Source organism: Delphinus delphis, chromosome 16, assembly GCF_949987515.2.
Source record: "Delphinus delphis chromosome 16, mDelDel1.2, whole genome shotgun sequence".
Classification (NCBI taxonomy): Eukaryota; Metazoa; Chordata; class Mammalia; order Artiodactyla; family Delphinidae; genus Delphinus; species Delphinus delphis.
This window is the reverse complement of record NC_082698.1, coordinates 76,606,886-76,625,582: the sequence shown is the minus strand read 5'-3', so window position 1 is coordinate 76,625,582 and position 18,697 is coordinate 76,606,886. Positions and strand designations below refer to the sequence as shown.

The 18,697-nt window shown below is 37.1% G+C and overlaps 1 protein-coding gene across 1 annotated transcript in view; it reads left to right on the top strand.

Annotated features, from left to right (window-relative positions):
• Positions 1-18,697, top strand: part of RYR2 (ryanodine receptor 2) — a 714,060-nt gene that overhangs the window by 505,004 nt on the left and 190,359 nt on the right. The window contains exons 42-48 of the mRNA XM_060035003.1: positions 3,260-3,374; positions 5,042-5,174; positions 5,384-5,487; positions 8,271-8,406; positions 8,953-9,139; positions 10,895-11,000; positions 13,693-13,813. Of these exons, the coding sequence (XP_059890986.1) occupies positions 3,260-3,374; positions 5,042-5,174; positions 5,384-5,487; positions 8,271-8,406; positions 8,953-9,139; positions 10,895-11,000; positions 13,693-13,813 (902 nt within the window). The remainder of the gene's footprint in view (positions 1-3,259; positions 3,375-5,041; positions 5,175-5,383; positions 5,488-8,270; positions 8,407-8,952; positions 9,140-10,894; positions 11,001-13,692; positions 13,814-18,697) is intronic.

Below are 18,697 nucleotides of genomic sequence, written 5' to 3'. Positions count from 1 at the left end.
TCCGCCTGCCGATGCAGGGGACACGGGTTCGTGCCCCGGTCCGGGAAGATCCCACATGCCGCGGAGCGGCTGGGCCCGTGAGCCATGGCCGCTGAGCCTGCGCGCCCGGAGCCTGTGCTCCGCAATGGGAGAGGCCACAACGGTGAGAGGCCCGCGTACTGCAAAAAAAAAGACACACACAAAAAAAGGGTCCATGAAAATTTGAAAAATATCCAAATAGACGTTCTAGAAATGAAAAATATAATAATTGAAATTAAGAGTAGTGATTAATAAAAGTATAGATAAATAAAGCTGAAGAGAATTAATAAATTGAATCATAGATCTGAGGAAATTAGTAATGCAACACTGAAAGAGAAGTTAAGAGACATAGGGAATAGTATAAGGAGGTCCAGCGTATGCTGAATAGGAATTATAGAAAAGACAGAATAGGTGAGCTATATGTAGAATGGGAACTTTGATGAGCTATTGGCTTGATGAAAAATATGAATTCACAGATTCCTAGAGTACAAATCAACAGCTGGACAGACTATAGTGAAACAGCATAAAACCAGTGATAAATAGAATATTTTGATGAAAAATATGAATTCACAGATTCCTAGAGTACAAATCAACAGCTGGACAGACTATAGTGAAACAGCATAAAACCAGTGATAAATAGAATATTTTGAAAGCAAATAGAAAAAGCCAGGACACTTGAAAAGAAACAATATTTAGAATTCTCAGTTGTAAAACTAGAGATCATAACTCAACGAAATATCACAAAGTTCCAACAGAAGATAGCCATCAATTTACAATGTGTTACTCAACTAAGATTTCACCATCATGAGTTTGTGCTTCATGTGGATTTGGATACTGGAGTTTATATTCCATATTTAAGAGTGAGGGCAAAACAAAGATATTTCAGAATGTTTACTTAAAGTCCCTCATTGAAAGGCCTTCTAAAGGCTGTGTATTCTGGAAAAGAAAATGGAATTCAGAAGAATGGGAGGTAATCAATTTCAGAGAGTATATTACTGGTGCATATATGCATATATCTAAGCAATCATTAACAAGCTTGCATGATTTGGGGATAAGAAAATATGAGAGAATTAAAATACCAGAGAAAAATAAAAGCTTAAATTAAGCTGTATGATATTCATAAGAGAAAATACCTAAATGTTAGGCTATAAAAATCTGGAATGTAGAATGTTGAAAAGTGATGTAAAAGACAAATATTTAGCACCCCCAACCAAAAAAAGCTAATCTGGTTCTCTAAATAACAGATAACAGAGGAGATAATGGTGACTAGTGACATAGGTAAAATAAAACACAAATAATAAAAAGGATTAAAAAAACTCAGCGTTGGCTCTTTGAAAAACAACTAAGGAAATAGAATAACTGATGTTTTCTTTGGCTAGAAAAATAATTCTGAGGGGAAACGAAAGTATGGAAAGACTCAGATTATGTGATATTTATGTACATTTTAAATTCAGAACACGATACTATATATTTCCTGTGGGACTATTAAGTATTTGAAATCATAAAACTGGGAGATTATATTCCGAAAATCATAATGATTGCACACTAAAAAAGTCAGTATATTAATGAGACAAAGAGGGAAAACAGAAAAACCTGAACAACACAAGCTAATGTTCTTTATTTATAATTGTCTGTGCATAAGCCTTTTTTTTTTTTTGGAATATTAGTACTTAAATCTAACCTGAGGGGACCTCTCCTGAGAAGTGATCTTAATTAAATGAGAAAGAAAGCCTTCCAGGAAATGTAGAGCACTTTCTTTCTTAAATGACCATGTAACAAGTGAGATGTACTATTAACGTATAAATCACTCAATAGGGATAAAACTCAAAATGATTATGAAACAAGATAAAATGTTACTTTTTTGTGGTATTAGGAAGATCCTAAAATGACACATTTAATAAGTGACAACCTGCCTACTGGTGGTAGAATTAAAAATCCGTTTAATTTACCTAGAACTAAAGGCAAATGAGATTTTTCAATTAGATACCTTCCAAAGTTAGGTCATGCAAAAGGATTTGAATTAACAGGAGAACAGATCTCATGATTACATCTGTGGTTTGAGAGTTGAAGGTTCTCTTGATAATTATGCTGCTATCTGATGTGAAGGAAAGGACGTCTTTGTTTACCTTATTCATCCTTGCATTAAATAGATCAGACCTGTATTAGCCCTGGACCCCCAAGTCATTTTTCTGAGTTGTGCTACCTAAAAACTGTCTTCATTAGCACAGACCTAAACAAAGCTAAATTAAAAGTGAAAAACTAAAAAAAAATAAAGAAAAGAAAAGACTCACACTATTCCACTTTCTTGATGTAGCCAGAATAACTAAAAGTTAGCATATGACTAAATGAATAGATGACTGACTCAATTAAGGTAACGTGATTCAAAGGGAAAGTTTCAGGTTTCTCGTTGATTGTACATTATTTTCTTGCTCTGGCTCCAACAAGAAAGTGTTTTACAGAAAAGACTCTTGCGTGATTTGCTATATGTTAAAATAAAAATCAACAGAGCTGTTTATTTGCAAGGACTGCTAAACATTAAGATCTTTAAAAGTACCTTTGCATAGGTATTGTAATAATGTGTAATGCAATAATAATAGTACAAAACATTCTAGGTATCGTCTGCTGCTGTTTCTTTAAATTAAGTGTCCCTTTTAATGAGTTGGATTACTCGTACCTGGACTTCATGTGTATTCAGTGTCTCTGGGAGAATATGTATCCTTTAAAAGCGTTTCGCCAGAATGGTAACATAAATGTGGCAGGAAATAACACTACTGTTATTAAACATACAAATAATGAATATAGTACTAAAAAAGCATATATGAAAAGCAGAGATGCTTACACAACAATTATTTATATAGAAATTTTCATAAGAACATGGTATAACACTGCTTCATATTTCTATACAAAATAAGGTTAAACAAAATAAGATTGAATTTAGATATTCATAAAACTAGGAATAAGTGTCACAAAGTCTGTTTCATGTAAATGAATGTTTACCTATTTAGTACATTTCTTATAATCGAGAGGAGTAGAAGACTTGCATGCTGTTTTTGGTAGGCTGTCAGTATTTTTGAGGAAGACCCAATTGCACTTATGAACTTCTATGGCTTCATGATTGCTCTTACTTTTCCATACATGCCAGTAATTATTTCCAGAAGATTTATCATGATCTCAGATACGTTTTTATTTAAATTTTGCTCTGACTTCTGTGTTTCCCTTGTACCTGTGTTGTCCTTTCTAGGGATATCATGAATAACAAAGTGTTTTACCAGCACCCTAATCTCATGAGGGCACTTGGGATGCACGAGACAGTGATGGAGGTCATGGTGAATGTCCTTGGAGGTGGGGAGTCCAAGGTAAAGGAAACCCTTTGATTCTTGGGATGCCATTTATTGTAACCTCCTAGAATATGTACATGGCATATTCTTAATGAGAACTTCTATAAATTCTATTAGGACTGTTTTTTAAAGAACACTTTTTGAAAAAAATTGGACAAAACTGTACAGACTGAGAGTTGGATATGCTTCTACAGTCATCCCCCAGTATCCACAAGGGATTGGTTGCAGGACCTTCCTGCAGATACCAAAATCCACAGATGCTCGAGTCTCTTAGGTAAAATGGTGTAGTATTCGTGTATAACTGAATGCACATCCTCTCATATACTTTAACTCACGTCTAGATCATTTATAATACCTCATACAATGTAAATGCTATGAAAATAGATGCTGTCATGTAGCAAATCCAAGTTTTGCTTTTTAGAACTTTCGGCATTTTTTGCGTTTTGGTTGAATCTGCAGATGTAGAACCTACAAATATAGAGGTCTGACTGTAGTTTTTTCTTTGATATTGATAACAATTTTTTTTATGCCATGTAATTTGCTATCTCCTAGATTATCCTCACTTCGGGGATATTTAGAAACCTTAAAAGTTAATACTATGCTAATTTTGTAAGATTTTGAATTATAAATCCATTCCCATCACATTAGAAGTCCATAACACAAGCATGCTCTTCAGACCCACCCGTTCCCTTGATTCAGACAACAGTTGGTCCCACTAAATTCCTGATCCAGACCAAGATTTGAAGATGATGCTCTATAGCATTTGTTGTAAGACACTAAGGTGCATTTTTAAATGATTAAAATTTAAAACCAAACAAATAGAATAATATAATATATAACTCCATATAAAGCAGTACAATTTCATGACCTCTGATTTGCAAAATGTTTCAGGTCTTTTTTGAAATTTTAAAATGTATTTTTCAAAATATAGACGTGAGTCCATATTTCTCATGTTCCGACTACCAATTAGACGGACCTGTAAAGATATTTATAAAATACTCTGTTTAAGAAGGACTTGGAGTCTTTAGGGATTATCTGTGGCATGCTAGAATAAGAGCTAGGTCTCAGGGGAGATGTGTTTGCTGGGGCCCAGCAGGCAGACCTTCCAGGAAGGGTGTTCATCATAGGAGATGAGTCATGTGCCAGTCAGGGAAGATGTGAGTTCCCGGAATTTTAATAATAATACAACAGCGACACTGATGATAAGAACATCCTATTATGTGGTTCCAAATATTAAACTGGGTATTTTTCACAATATGTCTCATTGAACTCTCCCTCCTTTGCCTCAAGTAAATATTATCACCCATCTTATTACAATTTTACAGAAGAGAACCAGTGAGATTGCATAATTCCCCAAGGAAGCACAGCTAATAATGTGAATCAGGAATCACAGCTGAGCCTGCCTGGTTCCTGAACCAGGCCCATGCCACCTTTAGGGTTAGGGCTGTAGATTAATTCCAGATCAACCCACTGATGGCAGTGAGGCTTCAAATTAGTGCCAGGCTTGATCTTTGGTGGCTCTAGGACTAGATGAGTCCAAGTCTGGACATAAGAAGGTCTTCTGTACCTGAGGCTTGGCAGACATGGGCACACACGGATGGGCAATCTGATTGAGACCTCAGCTTCAGAACTCAGTTTTATAAAGATCCTTTGCTTTCCCAGCTAACTAAATGCTCTCTATGTAGGAAATCACTTTTCCCAAGATGGTGGCCAACTGTTGCCGTTTTCTCTGTTACTTCTGTCGTATAAGTAGGCAGAATCAGAAAGCAATGTTCGATCATCTCAGTTATTTACTGGAAAACAGCAGTGTTGGTCTTGGTAAGTAAATTATGACTTTCATTTAATCTCTAAGGTGAAAGGGATTTACATATTGGATTTTAAAATTAAGCTTTAATGTAAATTAAGTTGGATTAGTGCGATACGTATTGCATTTAGAAATTGAATTCTAAGTGAAAGTTGTTTTTTTACATGGAATTCATAGTTGCAGCGCAGTTCAGGTTTTGTTTCATCTTTGTTTCAATTAACAGCCTCACCAGCTATGAGAGGTTCAACGCCACTGGACGTGGCAGCAGCCTCGGTGATGGATAATAATGAACTAGCCTTAGCTTTGCGGGAGCCAGATCTGGAAAAGGTAAACAGCATCCCTGCCCCGTGTGTCTGTGTGAATTACACTTGTTCATAGTGTTTCTCAAGATATTTAAATGTAATTATACTATAGTTATAATTATTATAATTATAATATACTATGTATTATAAATATGTTACACTTACATGTAATATTATAAATTATAAAGAACAAGAAATTTGAGATAAGGTATTTTCTCTGATCACGTGCATTTTTCTTTGGAAAGAGAATCAACTTACTCTATATTCTTTTGTGTTTTTGTCCTTTCCCGGTAATCTGCCGTCACTTTTGCTTGAATCATACAGTTTAGATTTCTTAAAAGAAATTGCTTTAACATCTTATATATACAATTTATATCACAGAAGTTTGCATATTACAGTGCAAGGTATCATTGATATACTGAAGGCCATGCACTCTAAGCATATTAGGCCACATATATGTTTACCAAAGTATGGATAAATTTCCCACATGTTTTAATTGCAGTTGCATTCTAAGTGGTCTTCCTGATCCCTCCCTTGCAGCCAGAGTGAGTCTCTTGAAAGGATCATATTAATCCTCTGCCCAGGACTCTCAAAAGACTTCCTATCTCACTTTGAGCATACCCTTAGAGGCATTGCAATAGCTCCATCCAATCAGTCTTAGTTCATTTCCTGCAATTCTCCGGGTCTCTCTTTTTGCTCCAGCCACGCTGGACCCCTTGCTGTCACTGGAACTTGCTAGGTGTGCTCCTGCCCTAGGGCCTTTGCCCTTGCTGTTCCCTCCGTCTGCAATATTCTTCTGCCAGACGTCCTCATGGCTCTTTTCCAGACATCCTTTCAGTCATTGCTCCAAAGCCACCTTCTTTTCAGTTCTTCCATGTCCGTGCTATAGTTTAAATATTTATGGTTTAAAATTACATTTTAATATAAATATATTTTACTAAAATCTGTATATTTATGTATTTATCAAAATCTACTCCTTACCATCATGTAAGGCCAGTGAGTACAGGGCATTTATTTCTCGCTGCTCATTGCTTTTTCCCAGTCTTAGCATTGGCACTGGGTAGACGCTCAACGCATAGTTGTTGAAAGCGTGAAAAAGTGAACTCTTCCCCAAACCCTCTGACATGACAGTCAACTGTCATGAAGCTTTGCATCTCTAAATAAACTCTGAAGAATTTTCTCCCATATATAATTTGAAATGTTTTTATCTACACACTGATAAAATAGCTAGTATTTTTAAAAAGTAGACAATGCTGAACACTGAGTAGGCTTTGGAGCAACTGGAACGCTCATCTACTGCTGTTGGGATGAAAAATGGTTAAGTCAGTTGGAAAGCAGTTTGGCATTATTTTTAATAAGTTAAATATACCTAACATAAATATGCCCCTAGCCTTTCCACTCTTAGGTAGTTACTCAATAGTAATACAAATATATGTCCACATAGAGATGTGTACATGGATGTTGATAATGGCTTTATTCATCTGAGCCCCAAATTGGAGACAGCTCACCAGACAACTGGTGAATGGATAAACAACACTGGGATATTTCCGTAAGTAGTGAGATGCCATGATTAGGCTCTAAAAAGGAATGAGGGACTGACATGTACTCCAGCATGAATGAATCTCAAAATCGTTATTCTGAGTGAAATAAGCCAGGCTCAGAAAAGCCATAATGGATGACTGCATGTATCAGTGTCCTAGAACATGTAAGCTAGTTTGTAGTGGCAGAAAGCAGGTTGTCAGGACCGAGGTTTGTAGGGACGGATGGTCTGCAAAAGACACGGGGACCTGAGGAGCAATGGAGAATGCTCTACATCTTGGTGTGGGTTCTTACAGATGGATAAATCTCTCAAAGATCATTGAATTTATACTTTAAATAGATGAATTTATTATACATAAATTATACCTCAATAAGGATGATGTAAAATATTTTTAGCTTTATTATTTATTTATTTTTAAGCCTGGTTTAGCTTGTGACTGAGCTGGGTGTAGCTTATTTTGTTTGATAAGTTGCTCCTCCAACCATCTGCTACCATTGATAGTGACTTCTTTTGGGATTCCTTTTTTTTTTTTTTTAGGGATTTCTTTTAAAACTGGTTCTGTTATGAAATCTTATATAGAGAACCAACATTCACAATAAGACAGAATATTTTAAAAGGCCAAGCTAAGCAGAAATTGTAATGTGTTAAGTTTAACAAAGCAGAAAGGTTGGTAGTATTCTCCCAAACTTAATAGACAGTGAAACCGTGGTTCAAGATGATACACTAAGTTCTAATGAAGGTCAGATTTGAACCCAACGATATTTGACTCTGAGCTTAGTTTTCTCCACTTCTCTAGGTGTCCTCTCACACACACCCCTTGCCCCATTACACTGATATTTTATTTTGGAAATAAATTCACTTCTTTAAAATATCATCGTATCTCAGATGGATCTTTCACTATCTCAGATGGATTCAGGTTTTATACCGGGCCAGAGGCCATTAGGCATTTTTGAAGTTTATCAAATATTATGACTCTTGTAGGTAAAAGTCTCAAATGATACGAAATTTAGGAATATTTTTCTTTCATAGAGTTCATTCATAAACATTTTTACTATGATAGCACTTTGTTACAGTTTGTCAGTATTTCTTAATTCTAAGGTTTTACTAAAGGGGGTTCATATAGACGGTCATGAGATTAAAAAGAACTTGCAAAAATGCATTCATTTTAAACCATCCCTTGATAATAACATTTACCATGTCTAGTGCAAGTTTCTACTGAGTATCTCACCCAAGGGATAACGTTTTTGTTTATCATCTTGTTTTTGCAGGTAGTGCGATATTTGGCTGGTTGTGGACTGCAAAGTTGTCAGATGCTGGTGTCGAAGGGTTATCCAGACATTGGGTGGAATCCAGTTGAAGGAGAGAGATATCTTGACTTTCTCAGATTCGCTGTCTTCTGTAATGGTAGGATGAATCGCTTAGGGTCTCTTATGGTCATTATTAAAACTGCCAAAAAAATAGATGTATAAAATAATGAGGCATCGCAGCATTTTCACGAAGGAAGTAGATAGTAGTAAAGAAATTGAATATTTTATAATCAGTAGGCTTTTTCACAGTAATAATTTATTTTGTAATATTTATTTTGATCGTGATGCTGGGCTTTCATTATTAAATAAAAATTTGTAGGCACTTACATTCTTGCTGTTTTTATAATTAGACTCTAATAATAGCTAGGATCAAGACTTCACTTCCTATAACAAATTAACAAAAATGAATAGTTTATACCTCCATCATGCTTTTCTTTACTTGGAAAATTTTAAGGGCAAGAAAAGAAGTTTACTGAGTCTTCTGAACAGAACACTAGTAATTTGGATGCAACTTTGGCTCTTCTACTACTTTATTAGGTTTTAGTTATTTTTCTTTAAATATAAGCAGATTAGTATAACATTGTTTGCTCAGAACTTCCATGTAGTCAACGTTTGCTTACTCCTGTTCCCCGTTTGATCTTAGGGGAAAGCGTGGAGGAGAATGCAAATGTCGTGGTGAGATTGCTCATCCGGAGGCCTGAGTGTTTCGGTCCTGCCTTGAGGGGGGAAGGTGGGAATGGTCTGCTCGCAGCCATGGAAGAAGCCATAAAAATAGCTGAGGATCCTTCTCGAGATGGTCCCTCACCAACTAGTGGATCCAGCAAAACCCCGTAGGTCGAATATGCACACTCTTAAGATTAAATGATACCACTTGACTTTTAATTTTACAAAATATAATTTGCGTTCTCTTCATTGCAGTATAATTCTCTGGTACTCCGGATTTCTTCCCTTGAAAATGAAATGTGTTTTGAGAGAAGGGATGGAATTTGCTGCTGGAATAGGGTGAATGAACAAAGAGGGACCTCAGGAAGATGGTATGGATTTAGTCGAAAAAAACTTAGGTTGTAGGAAGAGATGTATTTTGTGAATTTTCTCAGGGCTCTAGGGAGCAGTGAGTTCTTACGAATGATGGCAGGTGAGCCTTTGAAATTAGAATAGAGTTTACTGGGAGGCTAGCTGGAACGAGTTTTCACGATAATAGTAAGAGAAAGAGACCTTTAGCAAGAGGATGGGGACTTAACTAAACTGGTGTGTTGGCAGAGAAAAGGGGATGTTGTCACCTTGGGGAGTAAAATGCTTTATTAAGGTCTTGGTGACCAGGGAGGCAGCGACTACCTTACATTTCTCCATAGTCTTTGTTGTGAATACTTGATTCCAGCAATAAATTCATCCAGGCGTGTTGCTTCCTTTTTTTTCTTTTTTGGCCACATCACGTGGCATGCAGGATCTAGTTCCATGACCAGGGATCGAACCCATGTTCTCTGCAGTGGAAGCATGGAGTCTTAACCACTGGACATCCAGGGAAGTCCCAGCTTCCTATTTTCGTAATCTATGGAGCTGAGTGTCCTGCTAGGGGCCCATGCAACCACACTGGTAGCACCACTGGTAAAGATATAACATAGGGCTTATTGGAAGCAATTTTCCAAGCAAAGAGGTAGTCCTGCAAACCCTGGTTCTCCCACTTAGAGACCTGTCATAAATGTTCCATCGACAGCAAGGCCAGGGTTCCAGGCTGGGAGCACTCCAAGAGCAAGTTACATATTTATCAGTTAGCTGTTGAGGAACTAGGAATCCCTTAGTTTTTCTAACAAGTAGAAAATATACCAAGAGATTGCTGGTCGAGTACCACCTGAGTGGGTGTGCACCTGACGACCTTCGGAACAGCATTGCTTGCGAGGAACGATATTGTCAACAGGCCTTGCTGTTACTCTGCAGACTGCTGAGTCCAGCTGAGGCAGCTGTCGGCCAGGCCACTAAACAAGGAATGACACGATCTTCCAGGGCCATCCACATTTGCCTCTCATCAACGAGATAATGAAATATTTATATTTTTCATGTTGTATTACTTGGGAGTGAGTGGGTGGGGCAGAGTAAATTAGAGAGAGGTGAGTAAATGAAACCACGTTTATGAAGTACTCTGGGCAAATCACCTTACTGGGTGCCTTGTATATGTCATCTTATAGGACAGATCTTTGTCACCCTTTCTCTAAATGTATGCTGTTGACAAAAGTAAACTTACCAAGTTCTTCAGTCAGTTATTTTCTGTTAATATCTTGTCTGCCAGTAGAAATAAGCAGAACCCATCAAATTCATAATTCCTCTTTTTTTTCCGTTTTGAAGGAATCTTAATATTCCCACAGATGCCTTCTTGGTGATAGAATCTCAAATCTTGTCTTTAACCCATTTTTATTTTCCTTTTTGAAATGTCAAGCTGTATATTAAACACATATGTGAAAAGTGTCAGAAGAAGCAGAATTAATTACCGTACTGGTCCCTTTCCTCTGAGAAGTATTTAATAAATCTGAAACGTCATTTTATTATCCCGTTTGCTTTTCTTTCTGTTTCTTTTGAAAAATCCACGAAAGTGATACAGAAGAGGAGGAAGATGATACCATCCACATGGGGAATGCCATCATGACTTTTTATGCAGCTTTGATTGACCTGTTAGGACGCTGTGCTCCCGAAATGCATGTAAGTGCCGTGGGGTCCAAGAACAAAAATCCTGGCTTATTCCTCTTTGTTAAGACATCCGTCACTTGCAAAAACCACAAAAGTATCCAAAACCATCAATCTTCATGCTCCATTAAAAATAATTGCTGCAGCCTCATTGCTGAACAAGTGTTTGTTTAGTTGGAAATATCTTCTTGGTTACAAAAATTAGTGATGAGATTTCGTTATGAGTCATTAATAGACTAGTCAGTTACTAATATATCTCTAAAACTCATATAAGCCTCCCCACACTTTAAGAAGGAAAGAACTTATTTTTCCTATACAGTGTCCTTTCCTGTTTTAGTGCATGCAGAAAGCACCACTCCTACCAAGGGTTGTTTCCTTGCTATATAATATTTAGTCCTTTTGAAGGAGCTGCTACATGCTGGCCACTGGTTTAAGGGAAAGTGGGGCTGGGAGCAGGTCATGGGAAAGGAAAGAGCTATGTAGACCCTATTGATTAGAGTTTTCATAAACTTCTTGACCAAAAGGTAATTGAAGTTCATGGAACGATATTTACTTTTACTCTGTAATACATTCTGCTATTTTCTACTTTATTCTAATCTATTCTGCTTTCTTCCATTATATTAATTTAAAAAATGCTAGCCAGGGTCCATAAAATTAGCTTCATGATCTGTTGATGGGAAACAGCCAGAGTCTGAAGCACATTGACCAGTCCTGGGGAAGAAAGCAAATACACTTCTAACTGCTCTGAGCATGAAGCCAAAGTGACTGTTAGTTACAACACATCACCTTTCTCCCTACCCTTCGAATCTATGTCTTTTTTTGTGGGGGGGGGGGGGTAGGAGGAGCGGGGTTTGCTTGTTTGTTTTTGTCTCTTTCTCTCACACCCATAGGTTAAAACTTTCTTGCTTTCTGGATGTAATCTTTTGTTGTGAACAGAGAGGAATCGCAGGATGGAGAAATATTAGAATGTTAGAAAACCTGGAGTTTGAGTTTTTGTAACGACTTAACTTGCTATCAGTGAGATTTTCATTATAGTAAATGGGAATAGACTATCAAAAATTTGTGTGCTGGAAGGTCATTGCAGAGAAAAAACTTTATGCCCACAATATTCATTCTTTTCCTGTTAAAGTGGAAAATCAAAGGAACCGTGAGAGAAATTATGCTAATAAATAGAAGATTTCTGTTCTATTATATTAAAGGGAAAAACAACCAAGTGACTTAATAAGGGACTAACCTTGGCACTTCAGAAATGTATTCACCTTCAACAACTATTAATTGAGGACTTCCTAGGTGTCAGAAATTGTGCTTCTGTTTCACACTCTGTGGTGAAGGAACAGATGCGTTCCCTGGCATTGGAAGCTTCCAATCTGTTGCAGAGATGGGCTGAGATCCTTGACTATGTCAGGTCCACGATCTTCATAGATACTTCATTAGCCAGTGAAGGTCTAAAACACCTGTTAGGATCCATGTTCACCATTTTCCCCAACATTATAAACCCATCTTTGGGAGAAATCAGGGTAGAATATAGGTGGATATACAATGACATTTTTATCACAAAACAAAAAAGGCTAAACCAGCCTAAATATTAGTGTATGTTCAGAACCTAAAGATAATAATTTTTCCATTAGTATTATTGCTCATGTGATGGATAGATATTTATATGTAATTTGGGGGGTTAAGCATTCACAGACTTATCAGTCTTAAAATACTTTAATACCCCAGAGAGGATAAAAACTATTATTCTGATGAATATACCTGTTGGCCTAGACTGCAGCATGTGACTCAGTGTGTGCTGAAGTCAATGAAAATTGTGTGGCAAGTAAATATCTGTCTGTAAGCCTGAAACAGCACTTTCTGAGAGAGTTTCAACTTTATTATTTATTTTTAATTAAAAAATTTTTAATTAAAGTATAATTGATTTACAATATTATATTAGTTTCAGGTGTACAACATAGTAATTCAGTATTGTCATAGGTTATACTCTATTTAAAGTTATTATAAAATATTGGCTGTGTTCCCTGTGCTGTACAATATAACCGTGTATCTTATTTATTTATACATAATAGCTTATATCTCTTCATTCCCTACACCTGTCTTGCCCCTCCCCCCTTCCCTCTCCCCACTGGTATCCACTAGTTTGTTTTCTGTAACTGTGGGTCTGTTTCTGTTTTGTTATATTTGTTCATTTGTTTTATCTTTTAGATTCCACATACAGTGATCATGTACAGTATTTGTATTTCTCTGTCGGACTTATTTCACTAAGGATAATGCCCTCCAGTTCTACCCATTCTGTTGCAAATGGCAACATTTCATTCTTTTTTATGGCTGAGTAGTATTCTGTTGTGTGTGTGTCTGTCTATCTATATATCTATATAGATATAGATAGATATAGAAAGATAGACGCATACACCACATCTTTATCCATTCTTCTGTTGATGGACACTTAGGGTGCTATATCTAGGCAATTCTGCTATGAACATTTGGGTACCTATATGTTTTTGAATTTGTGTTTCTGTTTTCTTTGGATATATACCCAGGATTGGAATTGCTGCATCATAGAGTGGTTCTATTATTAAAGAGGCCTAACTTTATATAATGAACAGAAAATTATTTTAGACTTGGATTCCCATTCTTCCAATTTTCTAGATAGAATTAGAACATTGATTTCACACAGTTATTCTTTGTTCCTTTATTTTTCTGCCTGTAGTTGATTCATGCTGCTAAGGGAGAAGCCATCAGAATCAGGTCTATTTTGAGATCCCTGATTCCACTGGGAGATTTGGTGGGAGTAATCAGCATTGCTTTTCAGATGCCAACGATAGCCAAAGGTAAGGTGAATTTCCATTCTTTGTAATTCAGTAGGTCGTGGATGGTGTGATGTTTTCAATAAGATCATCAGTACCCACGGTTTCTTTCCCTGCAGCATAGTTACACTACATAAGTTTCTTTTAAAAAATGAACTACATCTGTATCATTCTTCTAGATTCCACACATATGTGTTAATATACAATATTTGTTTTTCTCTTTCCGACCTCACTCTGTACGACAGACTCTAGATCCATCCACATCTCTACAAATGACCCAATTTCATTCCTTTTTATGGCTGAGTAATATTCCACTGTATGTATGTTAACACATATATGTGAAATCTAGAAAAATGATACAGATGAACCAATTGGCAGGGCAGGAATAGAGAGGCAGATGTAGAAAACGGATGTGTGAACATAGAGGGATGAATTGGGAGATTAGGATTGACATATATACCCTACCATGTGTAAAAAAGATAGCTAGTGGCAACCTGCTGTATAGCACCGGGAGCTCAGCCTGGTGCTCTGTGGTGACCTAGAGCGGTGGGGTGGAGGGTGGTGTGAGGGAGGTCCAAGAGGGAGGGAATATATGTATACATATAGGTGATTCACTTCATCATACAGCAGAAACTAACACAACATTGTAAAGCAACTATACCCCAATTTAAAAAATATATTTTTTATAAAATATTTTCTACATGCATTGTTTTTAACCAAGCTCTGTTTCCAAAGAGATTTTAAGTCTTCTTCAGGTGACATTTCAGTTGCCAGAAAAGGGAAATAAGCATCTCAACTGTTTTATCTAATGTCTCTCCTAGAGTTCTTTGGTGCCCTGTTCTTCTCTTTCTTGACAGCAACACCTTAATTCACTCTTTTTGATAGTTTTCGTGGTCACTTTCTTTATAATATGTTTTTTCTAAAACAATGGTCATAGGTTTTGACTTAGTGATTTAAAAATTGCCAGTGTGTTGAAAGAAGAGCCCTTTTCAAGACTGAGGAGAGCATTTTGGAAAGATTTGTTTCTCCCCATTTTCACTCAACGTTTATCGTTCTTTTACAACATGCCATCTTTGGTTGAGAACTGCTTGTGAATAATTTTCCAATGTTAACTCTAAAGCATGTAAAATAAAGTCAACAGACTCTCCATATAAACGCCCAGAAGCTGTGATTCCTTACAGCCCTGCTTGCGTTAGGTTGGGAGGAGATGGGAGGGCCCAGCTCAGGAAGGATGGAGTGAGGAGCTGATGCTTTACTGTGGAGGTGGTGATAGGGCCCCGATTCTCCCCCATGCTGAGCCCCTGCACTAGCCCAGACTACAACAGAAATGGCACATGGCCTGGGCCCAAGGCCTAATTCCCTGTTGGTAATTCACTCTCTGCCTCCCATAAAACAATTTAAGCAGTTACTGAAGGCACCTAAAAGATATGTTAGGTCCCAAATTATACTTTATTCTCCCTTTTTCCAATGGCAGTTTTGCTCTGTTTTCCAGAATTGATTGGATATTGTTACATATATCATTTTTATACAAACTTCTGATTTTAGAACGAAAACACATTTAGATAGGAAGTACACGTGATGACCCTTTTCTTTCATGAATTATGCCCAGAGAAGATTAGCTGTCAGTACCTCAAGTCTAGAATGAGGGGACCACTGTGTAATGGCAAGCAGTCTACCCTACTTGCCGGCCGTATTGTTAGGAAGTAAAGTTTCGTGTTGGCTAACCTTACACACCCACATCTTCAGGTGACACAAACAGCCATGATAACTGAATACCCATTCTAAATTTAGGGAAAGCTGGACCTTAAAAATTGTCCCCTAGCTTTTTGTCTTCCCCATTTTAGGCAGTTTCTTTTTCTTGTGTATAAACAGACTCTCCTCGTTTACCTTCTTTTCACCTTACTTCTAACTCGCATTCATTTACTTAACTAAAATATCTTGTCGGGCTTCCCTGGTGGCGCAGTGGTTGAGAATCTGCCTGCTAATGCAGGGGACACAGGTTCGAGCCCTGGTCTGGGAGGATCCCCCATGCCGCGGAGCAACTAGGCCTGTGAGCCACAACTACTGAGCCTGCGCGTCTGGAGCCTGTGCTCCTTCCTCAACAAGAGAGACCACGACAGCGAGAGGCCCGCGCACTGCGATGAAAAGTGGCCCCCGCTTGCCGCAACTGGAGAAGGCCCGCTCACAGAAACAAAGACCCAACACAGCCAAAAATAAATAAATAAATAAAATATCTTGTCTTTCCCCTACGTTCTGAGCCACAAAATTGACACTCTCAGGAAAAAAGATAAGAATAATAACAGTGACACAAGGATTAGGGAATAAGAAAATGCTAGCCTTTACGGTTAAAATCAGTAATAACAAAGAACCAAAAACAAGGACTGTAAGAGTGTCCAGATGTCCCTTTCAGAATTGCCCCAAAAGTCTCAATATACCTCCTTTTCCTCCAGTTATCTGTCTTTACTAGTCTTTAAGATTTTCCAAGTTAGTTTCTTTCCTGTCCTATTTAGTTGAGCTATGGTAACGTTATGACTTTTTTGTCATAAATATGCAGTATAATGTCTACCTGAGGATTTAAAGGATTTTTTGTGAACTATCACAGTCACACTGAAAGCTAATTTTTAAAACACCATCTACTGGTCATTGTTAAATTGATGCTTTTTTTTTTAAATCTTCTTTCTTTTTATGGAGAATGTAGACAGAAACTTGTATGTTTTTATTTTGCTGTGGTATGCATTAAATCAACTTTTAAAACTTAAACCATCAATATTTCTTCTTAGGTTTCAATGACAAGTCAGTTGTTTCTTTAAGCATCACCAGCTATTGCTGATAATTCCTATTATATGTTCTGTATTTAGTATGTGAAGTTTGCCTCTAAACATTAGTACCCTGCCCCTCAGTATTAGCTAAGGACTTTCTCATACATTTTTTTCCTAGGCCGTGAGTGTTATTTTTAATTTTTATTTTATATTGGAATATAGTTGATTTATAATGTTGTGTTAGTTTCAGGTGTACAGCAAAGTGAATCAGTTATACATATATGTATGCTTTTTGAGATTCTTTTCCCATATAGGCCATTACAGAGTATTGAGTAGAGTTCCCTGTGCTATACAGTAGGTCCTTGTTGATTATCTATTTTATATATAGTAGTGTATGTATGTCAATCCCAACCTCCTAATTTATCCCTCCCCCCACCCACCTTTCCCCTTTGGTAACCATAAGTTTGTTTTCTAAGTCTGTGAGTCTGTTTTCTGTTTTGTAGATAAGTTCATTTGTATCACTTTTTAGAATCCACATATAAGTGATATCATATGATATTTGTCTTTGACCTACTTCACTTAGTATGATCATCTCTGGGTGCATCCATGCTGCTGCAAATGACATTATTTCATTCTTTTTTATGGCTGACTAATATTTCATTGTATATATGTACCACATCCTTATCCATTCCTCTGTTGATGGACATTTAGTTTGCTTCCATGTCTTGGCTATTGTAAATAGTGCTGCAGTGAACACAGGGGTGCATGTATCTTTTCGAATTATGATTTTCTCTGGATATATGCCCAGGAGGGGGATTGCTGGATCATATGATAGCTCTATTTTTAGTTTTTTAAGGAACCTCTATACTGTTCTCCATAGTGGCTACACCAATTTACATTCCCACCAACAGTGTAGCAGGGTTCCCTTTTCTCCACACCTCTCCAGCATTTGTTGTTTCTAGACTTTTTGCTGAGGGCCATTCTGATGGGTCTCATACATTTTTATTATAATTATCCTAGCACTAGAGGGTAGCCCAAAATGATAATGAAAGAAGGAGGAGTTTAGAAAAAATAAGAGGCAAGTGTCTAATCTCAAAAGTAGATATTCTTTTCCTGCAGCTCTTGGTCCAGACAGATTTGGGCAGATTGTGTGAGGTAGTCATTTTAGGTGGATGAATAATGCAGGCAGCACAGGGTAAAGCCAGTGCAGCTGGCCCTCCTTGGGCCAGTTCATTTTCCAGGAGTCTGAGAGGAGGCAGTTCATCAGCTGTATTGTCCCCAGTGTGTCTGAGGAGGTGGAGAGCATAAAGCAGCATGAGTCTTCATTCCCAGGCAGCTGGAGTTGCAGCATTCCTTAAGATGAATGTCCACCTGAATGAGTGTTTAAAAAACAAATCTTATTTCAAGATCAATGAGTTGCTTATCATTTCCTTAGGCACAGCTTTCTGTTAGAAGAATAGAATCCTATAAATTACCTATAATGTGATTTTTTAGGAGAATGGAACTGGAGTTTCATGTAGATTTTTAATCAAAAATTAGAGCATGCTGATTTAACGTAAGGATTAAATTACCTCGGGTTGGATTTTAAATCCAATTTTACTTAGTTTAAATCTAACTTTGCCAATGACTAGATGTGCCATTTTGGACAAGTTATTTAACTTCCCTAAAAGTCGCTTTTTATCTTGTGTTAAAGGAAGATAATAAGACCACCTTCATAGTGCACGTGTGAAAATTATATGGAAGTGTGTCTGGAACATTCCTAACATAATACCTGACAACAGCACAAATGACAAGCATTGTTATTCTTATTATTGTAATTACAGGAAGGAAGGTATTAGGTGTATTAGTTATTATTAATTATAAGGAATGGAAGTGATTTCGTATTAGTCTTCAGTCTAATTTCCTTTAAAACATTGTTATTTGTTCATTTTCATGATTCAAATATCAAATTCATTCATCGACTGTGAATGAAAACAAAAGCGTTGTGACTGTATTCTTTCAGGATGGGTATGGTCATGTATCATCTTTCTTTCCCTGGGTCCTTCTTTCTCCAACATTGCATCAGTAATAAAGATTCTGTGATAGTATTTGCAGAGTCTTAGAGTGTGTGGTCAGCAGCAATGTGGCATAATTATCACGTGGTCAAACA